Raw genomic sequence first — 23,702 nt, forward strand, 5'->3', positions numbered from 1 at the left:
GGAAGTTTAATCTATTTTCCTTAGTGTAGTCTTTCAAAAGTAAATTGGAGAGAAAACCTTTCTGTAAATCACACCTAATCTAAAACATTTCCCATGTCAAAAGTAAAAGCCAAGTTAGAAAAAGAACAGTTTTTTTCATAAAGGCCAAAATTGTGTAAGACTTTAATGGCGTTATAACAGAGGTGAATTTGGCCTGTGATATCTATAAACACATCTACAAAGCCAAGGGTTAATCTTTCCTATAGTCACACTCAACAAAATATACTGAGGGATATTTTGGTCCCTTTTCTCTGATTCAGATCCATGTTTGTGGGTCCTGGACACTAAGAGGTAAAGTTAGTTAGACCCACACATAGGAACTCAGAATTGGAGAGGCAGGGATCAAATGTGCCTTAGTTGTGTCTTGTTTGACTTAACCATCTAAATGGGCTAACCTTTTCCTAATGCAACATTTATTATAATCAGGGATGGGCTTGAGCTGTGGATCAGGATATTAATTTCCCAAAGGCTTGTGTGTGTTCAGGTTCAAGGTTTTGGTTGGTTTCCATCTCTAAGTTTGTTACATTTGAAATATTGAGAACACGGGGAAAATATTTACAACATTTTTGAATATAATGCCTAAAGTTTTAAAAATAAAGTATTTTCCTGCCTGCTATCAAGTTCAATTTGTATGCAAATAAGATTTACTATAGTCTTCCATGTAAAATACTAGTATTGATTCAATATGAAGACTGAGAAATTAAGCACTCCAATGTCAGGACATTTCTAAAGTTAAAGGTTGAGCAGTCCACCTGAACTCTGCCTTTAGTTTTCCTGACAAACACCTTGCCATCCTCATATCCTCGTTAGCAAAATGCAGAAGCAGCTAACTGTTTAGAGTTGGGTTTTAATCCTCATCCTGCCAAAGCCTGTTTTAAAGCCATGTTAGAAAAGCTACCCATTTAAAAGTTCAAGATACATTCAGCCTGCTGGTCATACTTAAAGGTTAGCATGACCCCAATCCTAGAGTTCATTGAAAGGAGCCCTGGGCTAGGAAGCGGGGGGGGGGGGGGTCCCAGCTCTAAACAGCTGTCACAAAGTTCTACTGATATTTTGTTACCTTTTAAAAAATTGTCCTATGGCTTAAGGGATAAAGTTTCTGCTTCGAGGACAGGCATTAAAAGCTCAAAATACAGTAGAATGTTTTTTTCATTTTGAACTGAATAAAAAAGGTACAGAAAATAAATCCCGGTTGCCTTCAAAGTCTGTACTTATATCTTTGGACAGCTTATAAATGTGCAATTAAAAACATTTCTTCCCATTTAGCTTACAAAGACTAGCATTAAATCCCTGAAGTTTTAAAATTACTGTAAATGTGAAAAATAATCAAGAAATACTGAGAATCACTATCTTTTATTATTTTATTGTTTTTTCCCCCTAAATTTAAGTTACTAGGTGGAAGACTGACAGTCCTGGAGCTTGAGTTCTTTATTTATCTACAGAGCAGTTAGTTTTCTATGCTGTACCACAAACTTTGATCTGAAGATATTGGTAGTCCATTAAAAACAATGGAACTACTCACAGGCTTAAAGTAAAGCACACGTGCAAGTGTTTGCAGGATCAAGGTCTAAGATAAGAAGTTAGAAATGAATGCTTGAAATAAAGATACAGTTATATATACCAGCTCATCTTGTTGTGAATGCTGCAAACATGTTACTGGTTTTTTAGAATGACAGAGAGGAAATTGAGGGGAAAAGTGGAGTATGTATTTACCACTGCTCATCATTTTGTCACAAGATTACATAATTCCTCTGATGACCAGTTTGAGCCAGTAAAGTGCACTTTTCTGGGATTTTTAAAATGTTGCTCCCAAATGAGAGAGCGAGAACTATCAACCTCATGGAAATGATTATGCTGGTTCTTCAGTTGACCCACTGATAAATAAAACATGTCATTTTGCCACTCAGGCACAGTAGTTTCCAAATATTATATATTTAAAGTTTGTGAGCCCAAAAGAAGCATTTTCAAGTGCACTAAGATTCTTCTGTGTGTTCTAATATCAATCAGGGAACACTATTTCTTTTTTTTTTTTTCCACACTCTCATATTCTTTCACTATTATCTTAATGCCAGTCTTCCCACGGTTCCTGAATTTGGACAGCTTCATTGGCAGGCTGTCTTTTTCAAACTCCAATTAACACTCTGCTAATTAGTTTAAACAATTAGTTGATTAGATGGTGCTAAAATAATGAAAGTAAATATGTGGTAATTATCTTTAAAACCACTTTCTCTTCTTGAAGAGATGAGCATTGGCAATTCAGTCACACAAAGCTTATTACACCTGTGGCTTCTTACTCAATTGTCATATGAATTAAGTTGTAAACAGCTTGTTTTATCTCTTTATTAATCTAAACATATATGATTATATAAGTGAGTCAAACGAATACATGAAATACATACTTTCACAGTATTTCATTGATGTAACTCCATTGACATCCATGGTGTTAATTCTGATATTCACTGATGTAAGTGAAAGGAGAATCAGCCTGTCCATACCAATATGCACACTGTCCATTTAGTAGTTTGTTAGGGTGTAGCTGATTTAAAAAAAATTAATCTGTTGCTTTCAAAGTCACAGATTGCCATGTTGTTTTCTAGGTTTCCATTGCTCTGCATCGAGATGGGACTGATGGGCAAGCCATTGTGTTTTGGAGTTTTAAACCTTCTGGCCTCAATCCAAAAGCAGTAACGTATGATGATCTAAGTCCTTTTAATGGCTCTGTTTTGTTTTTATCTGGACAAAGTGACACTTCAATCAACATTACTGTCAAAGCTGATGATATCCCTGAAATGAATGAAACTGTGACATTAACCTTGGACAGGTATTGTATCCTAATAGTATAAAGAGCAAATGAAATACCTTTCATTTCATATGTTGTGAACAGTATTGGTTTACTATCACACAATTCATGCAGTGTGTTGGTAGAAGCCTGATGGAACATCGTGCCCTAGACCAGTGTTGTGGATGGTTTCTGTTTTCCCTGGAGGGTAATGTGGGAATGTATATTCTCCTTGCTATCTAATGAGTTGATTTCATATTTGCTATGGCTGAAATATGGTTTTGAAGACCTTGTTAGACTACTAAGTTCACATTTCAGCTCTGATCTCTCACTATATTTCTGTGAAAATATGCATGTACAAATTCACTTCTAAGAATTCAAGGTATCCAGAAGTGGTATAGATACGTAGCACGAACAGCTTCATAGTTCATGAAAGTTTTGGTTCTAGCACTTAATGTTGATTTCCACTGGAAGGTCAACTCTCTGTTAGCTAACAGAAAACAGAAGTTAGAATTCTAATGGATATTGTAAATCACACAATACTTGCTACAGTCCACATAGTGCTATTTTCTTTGATGGGGTTTATGTTTGTTGCTCCCATTGAAGATATGTGGTCACTCTCTTTTATGATAGTTCTCATTCTTGGCTATTTGACTAGCTCCATCACAGCTCATGGATTCTCAGGTGACAGCAGTGGCCTGGAGTCCCTTTTTTCACACTCATCTGGTTTGGAGCTTGTAATCTCTCTTCACAGATACAGTTCTCTATGCCTTTGAACCTCCACACTGTAATGCATCTTGCTGCCACATGTATGTATACTTCAGTTAGTGCACAATACACTAGACAGATTACAGGAGCCGAGGAAGAGTATAGTATATATATAATATAATATATATATATTAAAAATCCCTTCCATTTGCTACTCCACCTCCCAGTGCTCTGGGGAAGAACTTTCCAGCAGTGCCCCTCCTTCCAGCACAACAGATGAGCATACTTGCTGTATGCTGGGCACCTGGTGCACCCCTCACCCCTGAGATCTTCGTCAAGGACAGCTGTAGCTAGCACCCAACATTTGCCTTCCCCAGTTGGTGTCTTATCTGGAAGAAACACTTGCAAGGGATGCACACTAGCTCCCAGAAAGCTGAACTCTAGACACCCATAGCCAATCAAATGCAATCATTTCACATAAGCATACAACAGGTGAAGAGAAAAACCAGAACCTCAAGTTCCTACTGATCTATACAAGGTCAGCATTCAGGAAGACAGTTTATCATATGCTACTTGATCACAAAATAAATCATTGTTAGGCCTGCCTTGCAGAAACTTGGCTGGATGCTTCTGTGAGAGCTCCTTGTGTTCTCCACAAGCTACTAATTACATAAAAGACATAGAGCCACTGAAGAGATGAATGCAGGAGGAATATTTCCCTTGCTTCTCTGCTTTTCTTTCTGTGGGTGGCTCTAGATGGGACTGGTTTAGTCCTAAGTGGTGCACAGGATCTGGTACAAGAGGCCAGTGAAGTTGAACTGCCTGGCAATAGCAACCATAGTATAATTAAATTTAACATCATTGTAGGGATGAAAATATAAAAGGAATTCACCACAGTAGCATTTAACTTCAAAAAGGGGAACTACACAAAAATGAGGAGGCTAGTTAAATGGAAATTAAAAGGAACAGTGAAGAATGAAATGCCTGCAAGCTGCATGGAAATTTTCTAAAAACACTGTAATGGAGACTCGGACTATATGTATACCCCACATAAAAAAAAACAACAGTAAAAAAAACAAAAAATTCCACCATGGCTATTCAACAGAATAAAAGAGGTGCTTACAGACAAAAAGACATCCCTTAAAAAGTGGAAGTCAGATCCTTCTGAGGAAAATAGGAAGGAACATAAATTCTGGCAAGTCAAGTGTAAAAGTATAATTAGACAAGCCAAAAAAGAATTCAAAGAGCAACAAATGAAAGACACACAAACTTACAGCAAATTTTTTAAATTACATCAGAACCATTTTTTTGGTTTGTATGGTTCCTGAGGAAAAGGAGGTTGCCTGCCCGCAGAAACTCTGGGCAGAGACTGTGGGAGATTGAGGACAGAAGAAGCAACTAAGGATGTGGGGAAATAATGTACCATGATAGGATGAAGAGAATCAACGGAGGATGAGGAGGAAGCAAAGGGGAGGAAGAAGAAACAGATAAGATTGATAGAAGGAAGAGACAGAACACAAGGTGGACTTCCGCAATCCTTTCCACAGTGTGTTGCGTGCTACAAGTCTATTCCCTCCCTCCAATCACTCTGATCAATCTCTGCTGCCCCCATTGTGACTTAAAAATTATGGCCACAATGAGGAGCTGAATAGGGCACTATGCGGTTTAACAAATATAACCATTCCTGCTGTGGCTGTGCATTTCAGGGGCAGCAGGGAGTACTGATCTGGAGAGCGATGGGGGTAAAGTGTGTGCCAACAGTAAGCAGATTTCACAAGCTTCTGTTGGCATGGTCAGAGGTGAAGAAGCAGAGAGATGGTCTGGACTGGAAGGGGAAACCAAGCAGGAGACAAAATCCAAATTTTTCTGTGGACCTATACAGTCTCTGTCCAGCAGTGAGTTAATCTCCCCCAAGCCTGTGGCTGAAATTTGGCAGTCCTGGTGCTAGCAGAAGCCAAGAATGGAATGAACATGGAGGCCACCTTTCTCTGTTAGAAATGGCTCTTCAAAACCACGGGTGAAGGATAATGGCAGGGTGATGTGTGAAAGCTTGCACTGCTGCTGTCTGCATGGTTTCTATTTTGTGGGGAACAGAAGACTTCAGTTTCCAGGGCTGGCAACCCAGCACCTTTGAGCAGTAATGAATTAGAATCAACACAAAGAGAGTGTGTGCTGGAGAAGTGTTTGTGCTGTATTTATATACTGCAGCATCAATCATGGTGAAAATCAAATGTGTGGGCTATGGTAGCTTTAGTAAATCTATATATCTGTACTCCCACACACATATATGCATTTAGTAACACCATAGATAAAATATGCAGTGATAATATGAGCTCTAATGAAGAAGATTGTATGTTACTTATTGAAATTTAGTTAATGTGTCTAACTCTATTCAGGTTACATTTTTACAAAACATTAAAGATTTAACTACATCCATATTTACAAAAGAAACTCTCAAGCCATCATAAATACATTCTCCCTCTCTTTGCTCCCCTGTTCTCTATTAAAAACTACCACCCTTCAGGAGAAGCCTCAGTTAATAGGTAGGCCTGACTATGTTCCCTGAGTTAAACAAATCTGGGCTCTGTGAAATCAAGTGGGGCAGAATTCAGCTTCAGTATTGGGGATCTTTCTCTGTGAGAACCTTTCCCCCAGGCCCTTCCTGTTTAAATTGTGACACTGCAAGTTTACGCATTTCAGCTGATTGTAACTACCACAGTTGGGAAGAGACAATACTGGGACAATATTGTAGGAAGCCATGTGTAAAGCATGAAACAGTCACTTAACAGGTTAAAACTAACACCCCATATTTCATCCAGAAACAAATTGGAGGCCAATACAAATTATGAAGGACTGTTATATTGTGCACCTTGAGAGGAGAACTGATTATGAGGAGGCAACCATATACTGCGCCTGGTGAAGATTCTGAGTGGGTTGTTTTGGGTGTAGCCTCATGTTGTGTGCCAGGCAGTAATCCAGACCAAAACATATATAACACCAGATCACCGTGGTGAGAGCTACATGAGGAAGAAAAGACCCTTGTCTTCTTGCCAACTACCAATGGAAAATAAAAGTCATAGAGTGCTTAGAGTATTTATTCAAAAGCAAATTCTCACACATTTTTTTGAAATCATATCTGATGTAATTTGAGAAACTAGAACAAGGTTGTAGATGTACAATCTCCCAGATCTTCGGCTGGTGTAAATCTCCATAGTTTCATTGACTTCAGTGGAGCTATCTCAATTTACATCTGCTATGAATCTGGTTGTAAGTATATTCAGAAAATGTTTACATTCTGAGTTATAGAAAGAGGTTTAAACATTGCAGTCACAGAATGTAAGTTTGTGACCTTTCAGTGGTAAGTGTCTGATGGTTTTCAGTGTAGTAGAGATTAGTCAATGGTGGAAAAGCAGCTAATTGCAGAAGGCCCATTGAAGGCCTCTCAGGCTGATTAAGTTCCTTAATTGCAGTGCTCAGTTGTGGCTTGTGTGTTGTGAGATGCCTTCTGCACTGAGGTTCAAAGAAACACCAGCACATACTATAATATTTTCTCTTTACTCAGTGTTTAGGCTTCCCTATGCTTTCAACTTCTCTCCCAAGAGAGCTGGTGTTCTAATACAGGGATGTGTGTTGTTCAAAAGCTTTTCATGTTAAAGTCACCTAACTTTCACTGTAAAAATTTAGCTGGTCTTGTCTTCAGAGATTTATCAGACTTCTTGAAAATAAGGAATAGAATATTGGAGTGAGTGCTAATTCCAACTGCTATTGCTAATTTTGATTACCATTCAAGACAACAACACTGAATTTCATTTGTCATGAATAGAAAAATAAGTGAAAAATAAAATAGCCTCTAGAGAATCAAACCTCTCCTTTTGGATTAAACCCTAGGCAGAGGTATCCCTTCTGATGAGAAACTCAGTGGAATTTGTACTGTGACAAATCCTACTTTAATCCTTTTCTTTAAAGCTAGGTCTGGGCACTAATTAAATCAGTAGATAATCCCCAAAAAATTAAAGAGGGATGAGCATTGAATACAAACCTAGGAAGCAGAGTGATCAGACAACATTCCATAGCAATTTGAAGTTTACCTTGCCTGAATCCCTTGCTCTGAAGTAAATGTGTTTAATGAAGCATGGTTTTAATGAAAAATTAAACAAATTCAATGACAGTTCTGTTTTCCAGGCAAATTTCAAAGCATGGAACTCATATTTTTGCTGAAAGTCTTATTTGCTATTCAAAATCTTTGAACCTCAACTATGTTAAGTTTCTCCATTAGTTTTTTTAAAATTTAAAATAGAAATAGTTTATAAATACATAGAAATTGCCATATTGGATCAAATCCAAGGTCCATTTAGTCCAGCATCCTTTCTGACAGTGTTCAGTACCAGCTAATTGAAGAGAATGTGCAAGAAACCTTGTGAAGCTGGTGTAAATTGTAAGAGGCATTTAGGGGACAATATTTTTTAAAAGTCTGTTTGTTACAAAAGTATCAGAGATAGCATATTTGATTTTCAAGAAGGAAGCATTTTATACTTTTTCTCATAGACTTATAGATAAGGCGAGAAGGCACCATAATGATTGTCTAGTCTGACCTCCTGCAGATTGCAGGCACAGAACCTCGCCCACCCACTTCTGTAATAGACCCATAACCTCTGGCTTAATTACTGAAGTCCTCAAATCATGACTTAAAGACTTCAAGTTACAGAGAATCCACCATTTTACACTAGTCTAAACCTGCAAGTGACCCAGGCCCCATGCTGCAGAGGAAGGCAAAATCCCACCCAGGGTCTCTGCTGGTATGACCTGGGGAAAATTTCTTCCTGACCCCAAATATGGTGGTCAGTTGGACCCTGAGCATTTCCGCTAGACCCTACAGCCAGATACCAGGAAAGAATTCTCTGAAGTTACTCAGAGTCCTCCCCATCCAGTGTTCCATCACCAGCCATTGGAGATCATTGCTACTAGCAGTCGCAGATGGCTACATGCCATTGTAGGCAGTCTCGTCATACCATCCCCTCCCCTAAATTTATCAAGCTCAATCTCGAAGCCAGTTAGGATTTTTACCCCCACTGCTCCCCTGGGGAGACTGTTACAGAACTTCACTCCTCTGATGGTTTCTGTTACAAACTTAAATGAGATCAGATCAGATCAGATCTTCCTAATAAGTATTTTATAGTGAAATTGTAAGTTTGACAGCTTTTTTCCCCATAACTTTTGCTTGGAGAAAACAAAACTAAAATCTTTGACATATGCGTCAATACGTTCTGACATAGGCATCATTACAGTGCTGCCAGTGTATGCCTTTAGCTGTGGGTACAGTAGGGGAAGTGTCAAATGAATCTGCTCCTCAGGGGATAAATCAGTGTTTGTCACCACGATCAGATAATAATAAGCAACCTTTGTTCCTGAGAGCTGCTCAAGTGCACTTGAGGATTTGTCTCAATATGCATAGGGAATTGGGAAGGACTAAGGTCATGTGCAACTCTCTGCAGCAGTTGGAATATTTGCTTCCATAATGCAAAACCTCAATGTGCACCAGACAGAGCGCGGAAAGAGGCTGTTACAGGCAATATGCCTGGGTATTGGCCTGGTATTTGCTGTTCTGGATTAGATCCCTAGTTCACTGCTACAAGTGAACAGTCCCATTGAATCAAAAGGACTACTTTTGTGATTAAAGTTAAGCACACACACACAAGTTTGCAGAATTGGGGCCTAAATCAGTAAAGTGTATTCATTAATATGCAGTACTAGAAAATGAAAATTAGCAGGATCAGGCTCATTTCCCCAAGAAAATATAGCATCCAAGTGAAGTCACGTGGTGCTCTAATGTGAACGTTTGGCTCTAAATTTCAAATTCACAACACTAATTTCTTTTTTTTTTAGTCTCTTAGTGATTAATGTATTTGATAACACAGGTTGTAAATATTCAGGGCCAGCATACTTACTCTGTGAGTGATCCCAACGAGTAGAAGTTATGAAATCTAATCCTCATTGTTTCTATTTAGTATTTTATTTTTTTCATAGGTGTTTATTTTTTCAGAAAGAATATACAAATAAAGTTAGGAAAATACATCATGTCAAAGCAGCTTTATTATCCTCATTAGCCTGGATACAGTGCATATATTTTTTAAAAGGACTCAGTCTTGCTTGGATTGAAGTCGATGGCAAAACTCTCTTTGACTTCAATGGGAGCAGAAGCAACCTCTCTGATATTAATTTGTAAGAACACCCAGTTTTTTATTTCAGGTTGTAAGCCTCATGGTATTCTTTGCCTCTTTCCTTGTGGTTGCCCTCTTCAGGTTTTATGCTATTAGCCATATAGTTCACCACAGCTTGCTACTAGATGCTGACAAGCTTCCTTAGTCCATCTTCTTAACAGAGATTTTTGTCTCCATTATATTTGGATTCATTCAATGTAACTCCATGCAGCTGAAAGAGATATTGTTTCTGGCTTGACCATTCACTCATTAAGAAATTATTATAATTTAAATCCTAACAAATGCTTGAACATACATATTAAAACCCACCTGGTAGTCAGGATGTCTCCTTTGTGTCCTGTGTTTATATACTACCAACAGCTTGGCTGTTGATGTTACAGTGCCATTTCTAAGTATGTGGGTTATATTTGTTCAGATTAAAAGTTAATTAATTTTTTTGGTTTAGCAAACTTGGAATATTTTTCCTAGTATTTTCATTATAATAATACTTGGCTCTGGAACACTTTTGCAGTGTATTTTGTGAAGGAAGGGGCAAATCCTGGCCTCAATGAAGTCAATAGCAAAACTCCCCATTGACTTCAGTAGAGCCAGGATTTCACTCCCTAAGCCTAACTGTAGCCTGTTTGGACTGTTGTGATGCATGATGATATATAAAAAGATGAGGCCGTTAACACATAGTAAAAATATGCTGTTAAAAATTGCCGAGCAGAGACATACTCAACCTCAGTTCCAGTCTGTTCTGGGCTAATCATCATAATTTGGTTACAAATGTGTGACTAAAATTCAAGGAATTAAGAGATTAGAAAATACTTTTCTTTGATATATTGTACTTTTGTACTTTGATTAATCAAAAAATTGTCATAAATGAGACTTCATGTAACTTCATGTTGAGCAGGGGGTTTTATGTGTTCTCATTCAAACTCTCCTTATGTTTATCTGCCAATATAGTCATTTTGGCAGATAGATGAAAAAACAGATCTTAGAGGCAGGTAGACCTGAGAATAAAATTTTTTTGTGTGTCTAATTAAAGGCACTAAGTAATTACAAACAGAGCTGAATAAAATTGACTCAGCTGCTGTGGTTTGTGAGCATTTACAGTGCTTGGCAGCCATCGAACTCTTGGGGGAGGGCTTAGTAAGGAATGACTTGAATGGGTCTTGACATGCTTATTGGTCATGGGGTCATCTCTCCTAAGTGGAAATTGCTGAACCTCTTGCTGGCATTTGTCAACAGGGAAGTGCCAAGCAAGTAGCGTTCCCATAAAGTGAACATTATTAGCTATTAGAAAAGAAAAAAAAGCTTTAGTTTTTTTATCCTTCTCTTCTAAGATTGGTATTATTGAAATTCTGGCAAATGGCACTTTTATCCCTCTCCCCCTTTCTTTCTCTCTGTATTGACAGGGTAGAGACAGAAAGGTTTGTCGTGTACTTTGGGTAAGTGCAGCGAGCAGTGTCTTTGTCTTCAGTGAATCAACACTTTGTTTTGAAAGTGGTTGGGTTGGACAAGACTCTGTCCTCTTTATCATTTCTTTCTCTCTGAATAAGCATACCTTCTGCATCTCCTCAGGCAATGCATGCTTCCTTTGCAGTTTCGTTTGGTGACATGGGGTGCCAGCTTGAAAATGCTTCTTTATTTAGGGTCTGTGAATGATAGATGTTATGAATGCATGGCTCAGCGTTTGATGTTTGAGCATTTGATGAAACAGTGGATTAGTTGTTTAAAATCGCCACAAGTACAACTTGCCTCAGTTAAATCACTGAGCTGAATACAATTGGTCAAAATAAGTGTTCTATAAATATCCTAAAATAACTTATGAGCAGAGTTATTTTCTTCTTTAAATAACCTGCATATATTTTGTAGTACAACTTCTTCCACTGACACATCAATAATTTGCAGAGTTAACTAACACAAACAAGTGACACTTATTAAATAATGAAGGACTCATTGCTGGTTTTCATCTTATATTCTGTTCTGTGTCCTTTGTTTAGGATGGGCTGTGATAGGTAATAATCAGGAACCAGGAGCATTATTCTTTACTGATTTCCAGAATTGCCTTTGGGAATTTGTGATTCAGTTAATTCCAAACATTTGATAAATTTTGGTCCCAAGTGAAGGTTTATTTTCTTTATGTGAAATACAGATCAAGGGTGGATAAGAGGTAGAACAAATGCAGACAATCATGTGCTGTACATAGATCCTAATTTTCATTGGAAACAAATAATCTGAAATGATCAATTATATGAAAGTCTATGAACCTATATATTATCCAAGTTCAAAGAGGCTTTTCAGTGCATCCTTCAATGCTAGCTTCTCTTGTGTCTTTTATGCCATCAAGCTTAAAGTGTCACCTGTCGAGAGTCTGATGTGAGGGGGAAAAAGTACAAAAAAGCTCAGTGGAGACAGGATGACTGATTTATTAGAGGACAGGTAATGTTTGTAACAGAAGAGGTCAGAATCACATGTGGAAGCATAATTCTTCCTTCGGTTTCTTTGCACTCCAACTTTTCCATTAGCTCTTATTAAAATATATATAACCATGAACTCCTCTGTTTTTACTTAATTATGTAGGACTGGATTCTGTAATCAGATCTGGCCTGTTTGTGCCACTAATAAAGTGCAAAGAGGCCAGTAACTGGTCACAAGTTGCTAGCAGTGAAATCTCCCGCCACAGGGAACACTCTGCTGGCACCAGCATGCCAGTTCCTATCATGCATCAGTCACCACCCGTCTTGGAATAGGAGGTATGTCAGGAGTGGGCATGGCAGAGCAATGCTACCCTATGTCTGTGCTGCACTGGTGTAGAGGCCATAAAGGATCTTTCACCCATGACAAAAGTTATAGTTTCTAGGAAGAAGCACAAACTCCTACTGGGTTCAGGGCTAGCTCCCTGGTACCACCCCAAACATCCTGCACCAACCCAGTGGTAAGCCATAGGGGAGAATCATAATATCAAGAGTTCTGTCTAATTCCATTTAAGTCAATGGCAAAACTTGTATTAAGAGAGCAGTGTAGGGTCCCAAATGTGTGACTACAAAATTAAGTATGGCTGTCTTGGTGATATTTATTACACATGGAATAAAGTACAACATAGCACTAAATCTGACCTTTAAGTATTCATCTGTACAAACGTATTTTCATTTCTTTCTTTGAGTGTTCTGGGCACATGTGACCTTGTTAAATTCAGACCAACCAGCCACAATACACTCCACAGAAACTGAAGGTATTTTAGATGCAAAAAACTCCAAAACAAACAAACAAAAAAATAAAAACCAAACCAAACCAAAAAACCCAAAAAGAAGTACATGAAAACATTCTCATATAATTGTTGTGATTTCTTTGTTTAATCAATGTCACCATTGCAGTTAATTATTGATACTCTTTCCTGGTTGGGACACTCAACACAAACCCATCAGAGTTTACCAAAGCTCTGATACGTTTATATACTTTGCATAGTATTGTATTTGTTTTCCAAACAATACTGCTCCTTCAAAATAGCTCTTTATCTTCCTTTCTCAGGGTCAGTGTGGAAAATGAGATCCTTAAATCTGGGTTTACGAGTTGTGAACTGATCATTATGGAAAATGATGATCCTGGGGGAGTATTTGAATTTTCTTCCTCTTCCAGAGGACCCTACACTATAAAAGTAAGTTTCCATGGTAGACACCTGACCCTAAAAGTATATTTGAGTACTGGGAAACTGCTTGATGTTCCATTCTCTTTTTAAAGGAAGGGGAGTCTGTTGAACTAGAAATTGTCCGCTCCAAGGGGACACTTGTCAAACAGTTTCTGCGCTACACTGTAGAGCCTAGAGACAGCAATGAGTTCTATGGAAACACAGGAATTCTGGAATTTAAGCCTGGTGAAAGGGAGATCATAATTACTCTGCTAACAAGGATGGATGGAATTCCAGAGGTAAAAGAATTTTTGTGCACTTACTTGTGTTCACAAATTGTGTGGTTTTAACAATTGTTTATGACACAGATGCTTTCGCTTGTAGATTTTAGTGACATTTTGATGGGTTTCTGTTGGTTCTTTTCAGTCTTTCTTTTCCTTATCAAGGGACACAGAAATAGAGGGAGACTGACTGAGCTATAAAGCTATCATATGTTGTGATACATGAAGGGGGGGGGAGTAGCTCTCTTTGAGGGACACCCAGCTAACCAATCAGATGTAAAATCCTTCTTGGTCTGTTCTCTGCTTGCTTTACCAACTGAAATGGCCCCTTAACTTCGTGGTCATAAATGAGTTCAAAAGGTGAAAATCCCAAAGTGGGATGCGGTACAGCCCTGTAGGCAATGAGCAACTGCTGCAACACTTAGTCCCAATTGTTGGAGTGCTCATTCACAAATTTACTTATCATGGCCCCCCAAAGTCCCGTTAAACTTTTTCACTAGGCCATTTGTTTGATGGTGGTAAGGGGTGTCAACCAAGTGGTTTACGCCATGAGCTTCCGAAAGACGTTTCATGGTCCCTGCTGGGAAGTTAGTTCCCAAATCTGTAAGGATGTTGGAGGGCCAACCTACCCTGGCAAAAATGTCTGCCAATTCCTGGCTCATGTTTTTAGCCCTGGCGTTGCTTAGAGCTACTACTTCTGGCTGTTGGGTGGCAAAATCGATGAAAGTCAGCATGAACAGCTTTCCTCTGGGTGCCTTCTTAGGGAAAGGACCCAGAATATCCACAGCTACATGCTGAAATGGAACCTCAATGATGGGGAGTGGCTGGAGAGGGGCCTTGACCTGGTCTTGAGGCTTTCCCACCTCTGGCACACCTCACAAGACCGGACATAGGTAGAAACGTCCTTGCCCATTCCCTCCCAGTGGAATGACTTCCCCAAATGGTCCTTGGTCCGGTTCACCCCACCATGGCCACTAGGGTGATCATGGGCTAAGCTCAAGAGCTTTTCCCTATACTTAATTGGAACTATCAACTGTCTCTGAGGCTGCCAGTCCTCCTTGTGCCCGCCATAAAGGGTCTCCTTGTATAAGAGTCCTCCTCCTATAACAAACCTGGACCTATTAGAAGAGCTCAGAGGTGGTTGGTCTCTCCGTGATGCTGTCCAAGCTCCCTTGAGTCTCTCATCCGCTTCCTGCAAGCAGAGAACAGGGATTTTACAGCTAACTGGCTGGCTGGGTGTCCATCAAAGGGAGCTATTTCCCCCACCCTTCATGTCACATACCATATACTTGAAGTTGTTTTGCATGAGATTGTATTAATTGGGGTCCTGTGCACTTTGCATGAGCATTAAAGTTTCTGTGACACTTGTTGAAAGGGTAGGTTTTGTCCTGATGTCTTTGATCAAAGTTTCCTCTTTCTCCATTATTATACAGCATGCTGAAGTTCTGTTGTCCACCTGACTACGCCTTTCACACCAGAAGTAGCTGTATCTCAGTGATGCTGTTTGCATATAGTATTTGTAGAGCTTTGGATGAAAGGTGCCATGTACATGTTACATGATGGTGATGATGATTTGAAATGTTACCCTTATGCTTTCCTCTTTCTCCCCAATCCATTTGAAAGAAGAGCAACTTTTTTTTTCTAATCTAAGGTGCTGAGTAGGGAATTGGCAGATTAGGCTGACATTTGGGTTTGAATGATGATCAGGTTTTGGTCCTAATATTGAACATAAGAACGGCCATACTGGGTGAGACCAAAGGTTCATCTAGCCCAGTATCCTGTCTTCAGACAATGTCCAATGCCAGGTGCCCCAGAGGGAATGAACAGGACAGGTAATCATCAAGTGATCCATTCCCTGTCACCCACTCCCAGCTTTTGGCAAACAGAGGCTAGGGATACCATCCCTGCCCATCTTGGCTAATAGCCATTGATGGACCAATTATTCATGAATTTATCTAGTTCTTTTTTGAACCCTGCTATGGTCTTGGCCTTCACAACATCCTCTGGCAAAAAATTCCACAGGTTGACTGTGTGTTGTGTGAAGAAATACTTCCTTTTGTTTGTTTTAAACCTGCTGCCTATTAATTTCATTTGGTGACCTCTAGTTCTTGTGTTATGAGAAGGAGTAAATAACACTTCCTTATTTACTGTCTTCACTCCAGTCATGATTTTATAGACCTCAATCATATCCCGCTTAGTCGTCTCTTTTCGAAGCTGAAAAGTCCCAGTCTTATTAATCTCTCCTCATATGGAAGCCATTCCATACCCCTAATAATTTTTGTTGCCCTTTTCTGAACCTTTTCCAATTCCAATCAATTTTTTGAGATGGGGTGACCACATCTGCACACAGTATTCAAGATGTGGGCATACCATGGATTTATATAGAGGCAGTATGATATTTTCTGTCTTATTATCTATCCATTTCTTAATGTTTCCCAACATTCTGTTCTCTTTTTTGATTGCCACTGCACATTGAGTGGATGTTTTCAGAGAACTATCCACAATGACTCCAAGATCTCTTTCTTGAGTGGTAACAGCCAATTTAGACCCCATCTTTTTATATGTCTAGTTGGGATTATGTTTTCCAATGTGCGTTACTTTGCATTTATCAACCTTGAATTTTGTCTGCCATTTTGTTGGCCAGTCACTCAGTTTTGAGAGATCCTTTTGTAGCTCTTCGCAGTCTGCCTGGGACTTAACTATCCTGAGAGTTTTGTATCATCTGCAAATTTTGCCACCTCATTGTTAACCCTTTTCCCAGATCATTTATTGGGATGACATCTATGTCCCTGAATCCAAATATCACCTCCTCCCCACAGAAACTGGGGTTACAGTGGCCAAAAGACTGTAGGACTTTCTTTACCTAAAATGTCACCCGGAGAGGTATCCAGATGGCCTGCAACACCTCATTCTGCAGTGCATTGGGTCAGGAGCAGGTGGCTCTCCCCTCTTTCTGGGATCATCAAAGGTTGTTGGGCAACAGCTTCCCCTCATTTTCAACTGTCCTGTTGTCAGCTTGCTGCTTCTTGAAGGGATAAAATTGAAACCAGCTGCCTTGCTAACTCGTTTGGTGGCAACAAGGCAAATGTTTGTCCGGTGATTAGTACCTGGATGATCCTTGAGTACAATTCTGTGGACACAAATGCATGAATGTTTGATCATTTTTACAAATGTGCTATTTTGTTCTTTTATGCCAAGTAATGAATGCAGATCTTAAATAGGTACTGTGACAGGGTCGGGTCGGATGGCTACAGGAGAGTAATAGAAGGCAGATATATTAGCCCCAGGTTAAGTAGGTCCCTTTTCCCTGGGTAAGGTAACAGGGAAGGTTCCAGAACAATCAGGAACCTTCTGGAGACAAGACAGACAGGCTGATTAGACACCTGCAGCCAATCAAGAAGCTGCTAAAATCAATTAAGGCAGGCTAATCAGGGCACCTGGGTTTAAAAAGGAGCTCACTTCAGTTTGTGGTGCGCATGTGAGGAGCTGGGAGCAAGAGGCACTAGGATCTGAGAGTGAGAACGCGGACTTTTGGAGGACTGAGGAGTACAAGCATTATCAGACACCAGGAGGAAGGTCCTATGGTGAGAATAAAGAAGATGTTGGGAGGAGGCCATGGGGAAGTAGCCCAGGGAGTTGTAGCTGTCACACAGCTGTTCCAGGAGGCACTCTAGGCAGCTGCATTCCACAGGTCCCTGGGGTGGAACCCGGAGTAGAGGGTGGGCCCAGTTTTCCCCCAAACCTCCCAACTCCTGGTCAGACACAGGAGGAGTCGACCTGGATTGTGGCTTCAGAAAAACGGCCAAGCTGAGGGCTGCTGTGAAGCTCCAAGGCGAGCAAATCCGCCAATAAGCGCAAGACCCACCAAGGTAGAGGAGGAACTTTGTCACAGTACTTGCCCTAGAAGTCGGTTCTTTAGATCCATGCTATTTACTCATATTTCCGTAAATGAATAGCTGATGGTATCACCACATAATCATTTCGTACCTTTGTACACTGTGATGTAGTACGTGTGATGTGCTAAGTGACCTTATTACTACATATAAGCTGATGACATTCCCTACTTTCAGGGATGGAAATGGGGTGCTGATCATTATGCAGAAGTTAGCAAAGGAAACACATACTCATTGATTTGCTTTTTAAAGCTGTAACTCTTCTTGCCAGGTTGGTAATGGTGGACTGTGGTCCATTCTTTCCATGCTGTGAGTCTATATGATTTTTCTGACTTAGTTTCCCTGTTCTAGCTGGATGAACTTTATTCTGTGGTACTCAGTAGCCACAGTGAACTGCCAAGCAAGTTGGGAAGTGCCACAAGGGTCAATGTAACCATTCTGAAGAACGATGATCCACATGGAGTGATTCAGTTCCTTGCTGATGAACTAGCAGTAACAATAAATGAAAGTAAAGGAGAAGACGTCTATGCTGGTAATTCCTGTTTTGTTCAAGCTATTATAGTTTAACTCATACTAACACCCTTAAAACCATGAGGTTATAGGAACAGTGATTGCTTTCCCAGAAAGACTGCCAACAAGTTCCAGTGTTGTCACAAGAATTGAGCGTCCTCAGCACTTTGCAGGATATGGCCAGTATTTTGCAGATAAGGTTTTATTTCACCAGGAGAGGCATATCAGTTGGCTGCCTGGCTCTTCAGCAGTTTCCAATTATACCCAATTTGGAAATGCCTCCATGTACCTATTCCTTATATCCATGTGACATTTTTTATGTCTTTTATGTAGTTGTCTCACATATTGTGTTTTTAATGGTTCTACAAAAAGGAATCCCAGAATGATTAGTTCCCCTCCTCTTCTTTTTCTTTGAATCGGCTTTGTCAATCTGCCTCTCTTTGATTTTTATTATTTTGTGTATGCACACTTATCATACTGGATGTTTGCATTTCACAGCTGCTTACAGAATTGTAAGAAACCAAGGAAACTATGGAAATGTCAGTGTGTCTTGGGTTGTTGAACCAGTCTCTACCAATGACATCTACCCAGTGCAAGGGACAGTTTTCTTTGGAAACCAGGAGTTTTCAAACACGATAACCATTTACTCATTGCCAGATGAGGTAAACATTTTAGACAGATATATTCTGTTACTTTACTTTGGTGTGAGAACATTGAGAGACATGCGCTATGACTTGCAACTTTACAAAGCAGGATTTTTTGTTTTAAAAGAAGCTAACTAAAAGAACAGACTCATAGATGAGGAAATCAAAATCCTCAAACATCATGGAGCTAGACCATAACAGTCACAGAAGAGGAACATACCCTTAAACTAAATATACCAGGATAGTAAAATTGTAAGTTACAAGAGGCTATCTGGGTCCTTAAAAAATAGAAGTCCAGCCCAAGGGAAGCCAATGAAAGAAACATAAACTATGGATGTATAGGAGAATATATGAGATAGAAATCAGGAGGGTTAAGAGGGAATTTGAATAGTAAGTAACACATAGCCAAAGACACATAAAGCAACATGAAAATATTTTAAGAATATTGGAAGAAGGAAACTGAAAGAGAATTTTTAGGTCTACTGGACCACAAAGGAAATAAAGGGAACAATTAAGGAGAAAAAGGAGGCTATTTCAGAGAAGTTAAATTACTTCTCTGTATCCTTATTCACCAGGCAGGAAATTAGAATCATAGAATCATAGAATATCAGGGTTGGAAGGGACCCCAGAAGGTCATCTAGTCCAACCCCCTGCTCGAAGCAGGACCAATTCCCAGTTAAATCATCCCAGCCAGGGCTTTGTCAAGCCTGACCTTAAAAACCTCTAAGGAAGGAGATTCTACCACCTCCCTAGGTAACGCATTCCAGTGTTTCACCACCCTCTTAGTGAAAAAGTTTTTCCTAATATCCAATCTAAACCTCCCCCATTGCAACTTGAGACCATTACTCCTCGTTCTGTCATCTGCTACCATTGAGAACAGTCTAGAGCCATCCTCTTTGGAACCCCCTTTCAGGTAGTTGAAAGCAGCTATCAAATCCCCCCTCATTCTTCTCTTCTGCAGACTAAACAATCCCAGCTCCCTCAGCCTCTCTTCATAAGTCATGTGCTCTAGACCCCTAATCATTTTTGTTGCCCTTCGCTGGACTCTCTCCAATTTATCCACATCCTTCTTGTAGTGTGGGGCCCAAAACTGGACACAGTACTCCAGATGAGGCCTCACCAGTGTCGAATAGAGGGGAACGATCACATCCCTCGATCTGCTCGCTATGCCCCTACTTATACATCCCAAAATGCCATTGGCCTTCTTGGCAACAAGGGCACACTGTTGACTCATATCCAGCTTCTCGTCCACTGTCACCCCTAGGTCCTTTTCCGCAGAAATCTACCCCAGACCTACTCTTTTCAAATAATAGTCAAATCCTAGTTCAGCAAAGTACTTATGCATGGATTTAAGTCACATTAACTACATTGGGATTTAAACATAGGGTTGAGTGCTTTCCTGATTTGGGGCTCCAAAGCTGCAAACCTGTGGTGGTCTCTGGTCCCTTTCTGTACAAGCATATGGATAATTGTTAACTGGAGCCCCATACACATATCTAAGGATGAGTAAATCGGGACTGGCCCTCAGAGCTTCCTCTGCTTTTGATTACCTCATTTTAATTTCTTCCTGTTTGCATGAAACAGATTTACTTCATATTACCTCTTTCTTTAGCTACCTGAAGAAATGGAAGTGTTCACCATCAGCCTAGTCAATACCACTGGGGGAGCCAGAGTTGGAAACACAACCAGCGTAGTTTTACAAATCACAAGGAACGATGATCCCATATACTTTTCAGGTTAGTTGCATTCCTTTGAAGGTGCAGTTACAAATACATTTACTGTCGTTAGTGTTCTTATTCCCCAAACAAGATAAATGTTAAAGGTGAAATTCTGGTCCCATTGAAGCCAATGTCAAAACTCCCATTGATTTGAATGGAGCCAGGATTTCACCCAAATGCTTTATATTTTGATACATTTTTTTGCTAGCTTTCTTCCCCAGGGTGCTTTTTTTGGTCTGTTGTTTCTTTTTGATTTAGCAAGAGCCTTTTCTTCATGTGTCTCACCATTCCTTTTTTTCATGCTGAGGTGGGGTACGTGGCCAGGTCAATATCTTCCCATGCTGAAAATGTTTCCTCAAACTTTTCCAGATTTTCCTTCTGTCTCCTTGAGGAATCATTCTGCAGTTTACCTTTGTAGGATTAAACAGTGATGTCTAGCATAGGAAGCTGATAGTCTGAAGGACGCTGCTGAATTTGCAATTATCTGTTTCAGATCCTGTTGTTGTAAAGGTTCAAGAAGGAGATTTTGTTCACTTTACAGTCCTAAGGAATGGATCTGCTGATGTAGTCATTACCGTTTTATATGCCACTGTCGATGGAGGAGCCACAGCTGAAGAGGGAGATTTCATTTCCAGTGGAAGGAGTGAAGCTCTTGTGTTTGGTGTTGGGGAAAGAGAACACAAAATATCAGTATTTATTAGTGAAGACGATACCCCTGAAACCGATGAAACTTTTTACATCATCCTCTTTAATTCTACAGGTGAAAATACTCATTTGCTCTAAATATAGTAGTTGTTGCCTCTCTCATTTTGTTTTTGCTGTGAAATCCCATATCTTGTGAAGAGTTTATAAAATAGTACGTTCTCATTGCTGAATTTCACAATAGGAAAGTGACAGTCAACAGAACTGTAAAATGAACATGCACAGTGTGTATTGGATTTAGGTTGGATATTAGGAAAAGCTTTTTCACTAGGAGGGTGGTGAAACACTGGAATGCGTTACCTAGGGAGGTGGTAAAATCTCCTTCCTTAGAAGTTTTTAAGGTCAGGCTTGACAAAGCCCTGGCTGGGATGATTTAATTGGGGATTGGTCCTGCTTTGAGCAGGAGGTTGGACTAGATGACCTCCTGAGGTCCCTTCCAACCCTGATATTCTATTCTATGATTCTGTGATTTATGCCTGTATTCTCTCTTGTAGTGAATTACTTGATTGAAAGCTCACAAACCAGATAATATTGTTGATACCATTTCTGCAGAGACTCTTATGCTGTAATTCTATAGATGGGTTTTTTTAACCATTTAAAGTTAACATTTGGAAAATCAATAATGCCATTGAATTGCCCATCCTTGTGTTAAAGGATTTCTTCATTGTAGAAATGAATATAAATGAGGATTTTTCTGAAATCATGGGCTGCAATGGTGCCAGGCATATGGCTGTGTATGGGAAAATAAAATACAGAACTGCCATATTTTGGGAGAAAGGTACATAAACAGGCCTGTGTACTCTTGATATTATTTTGGTATGGTGTGTTGTATAAATGATTTTTTTACCTACATTATGGTTTGTGCAAGATCCCACCTGTGTGTGAATAGATTTCAGAAGTTACACAGTGAACTACCAATGAAGAGTAGATTTATAAACTAAGAAATAATAATAAGACTTAAAAACCCCCTGGAATGCTTGGCAAGATAAAATGGTATGAAATTGATTATTCCTTTCATTGATATTCCTTGTGCACTCATTTCAGATAAAAATGCTTATGTGTTTAAAAAAATTCCCCTTGCACTATCTGTTCTAAAAAGAAGATGATGTTGTGGAAATCTTCATTCACATACTCATAAAACCAAACAAAGAAAAATATGCCACAACTTCTGAAGTACTGTAAGTGATTCTGGAGCAGGGCTCAAAAAAGCTTGATCGAACATGGAATTTATAAGTAAATAAGATATTGGCCTTGGTCCTGAAAGGCACAATAAGACTTCCACTCCAGCGGAAGTGTGGGTGGACTCTTTAGAAGGTGTGAATAAAGTTAAGTACTAAGCACAGTAGAAGTTAGTCTAAAGTCTTTTAATTGTTCGGTCACTTTTAAGAGTACAGGGTGGAAAAAAAGGAAGGGAATGGACAGAATATGTACATGCCTGGGGATGGGTGAAAATGAGTGTGATCCTTGGCATACAAAGGGGACACAGCGTCACACTCCTCTCTTTGGCATTAGTCCTGCTATTAGCCAGGAATAACATGGCAGTCAAATAGTAGTGTTCTCCCTAGTTCAGGGCCAGGGTCCCCTACCCGGCTCATTACTTTTATCTTGCACTTGTACACACAATACTTTACACTTGCACTGTGCAGGATAAAGCCCATTGTAATTTATTGCCTCTGTATTTCCTGTTATACTCAAATATCTCAAATATTGCTTATATGGGTAAAGATTTGAACCTTTAATTTTTTGTCTGTTACATATGCTAGAAAATATTTGGATATGATGAGAAAACCATTCCATTGATAATCACATTACATTAGCTTTCTGCTTTTTATTTGGAACCATATAAATCCTTGGCTTTTAGGTGACACTGTAGTCTACAGGGCTGGGATGGCTACAGTTGTCATTGAAGCGAATGATGACCCGAATGGCATTTTCTCTTTGGAACCTTTTGACAAGCCGGTGGAAGAAGGCAAGACTAATGTTTTTTTGTAAGTAGTGTTTAAAATGATACCTTCCAAGAAATACTTTGTGGTGCTTCATTGAAGATATTTCAGTCTAAGCCACATACCAACTTTGCATGTACAATAGTTACATAAAGGAGACTTTTGAATTAAACAAAGTCTGAATAAAAATAAATTAGAAGAATATTTAAGGGAACAAATGTTATGTTTACATAACAAGAATGCATACAGAAACTACTCAGAGATTTGATAGATGAGGTGTGTATGTCAGTAATCATGATATGGTTGGCTGATGATACATTTTTCATGTACTGCAGATATGCAATAGCTGAACGATCAAGCAGACATGACCTAGAATAATAAAGTAAACACTAAATAACCCAACAGCCCCTCCCCCAACCCAACAATATTTCATTGTGCAGCTGATGCTGATGTCATGGGGAGTTACCTAGCTGATTCCGTGCATCTTGCTTTGAAAAGTTACCCCCCATTGTTTCATTGTTTGTTTGTTTTTGTTTTACCTGCCTCTTACAGGAGGACGTGGCCCTTCAGATAGGACACTCCTTTAGGCTGAAAGCATCCTCCCCTGAGCTGACAATAAAACCCATTACTCTTGTACCCACACAAGGAATGTAT

General features: G+C 39.5%; 1 protein-coding gene across 1 annotated transcript in view; it reads left to right on the plus strand.

The window, feature by feature from the left end:
* ADGRV1 (adhesion G protein-coupled receptor V1) overlaps window positions 1–23,702 on the plus strand; it is a 421,530-nt gene that overhangs the window by 38,740 nt on the left and 359,088 nt on the right. The window contains exons 11-18 of the mRNA XM_074952844.1: window positions 2,637–2,860; window positions 13,261–13,387; window positions 13,471–13,656; window positions 17,883–18,063; window positions 18,540–18,703; window positions 20,298–20,421; window positions 20,897–21,163; window positions 22,967–23,093. Coding sequence (XP_074808945.1) covers window positions 2,637–2,860; window positions 13,261–13,387; window positions 13,471–13,656; window positions 17,883–18,063; window positions 18,540–18,703; window positions 20,298–20,421; window positions 20,897–21,163; window positions 22,967–23,093 — 1,400 coding nt within the window. The remainder of the gene's footprint in view (window positions 1–2,636; window positions 2,861–13,260; window positions 13,388–13,470; window positions 13,657–17,882; window positions 18,064–18,539; window positions 18,704–20,297; window positions 20,422–20,896; window positions 21,164–22,966; window positions 23,094–23,702) is intronic.

Source organism: Natator depressus, chromosome 5 (genome assembly GCF_965152275.1).
Source record: "Natator depressus isolate rNatDep1 chromosome 5, rNatDep2.hap1, whole genome shotgun sequence".
NCBI classification, from domain to species: domain Eukaryota; kingdom Metazoa; phylum Chordata; order Testudines; family Cheloniidae; genus Natator; species Natator depressus.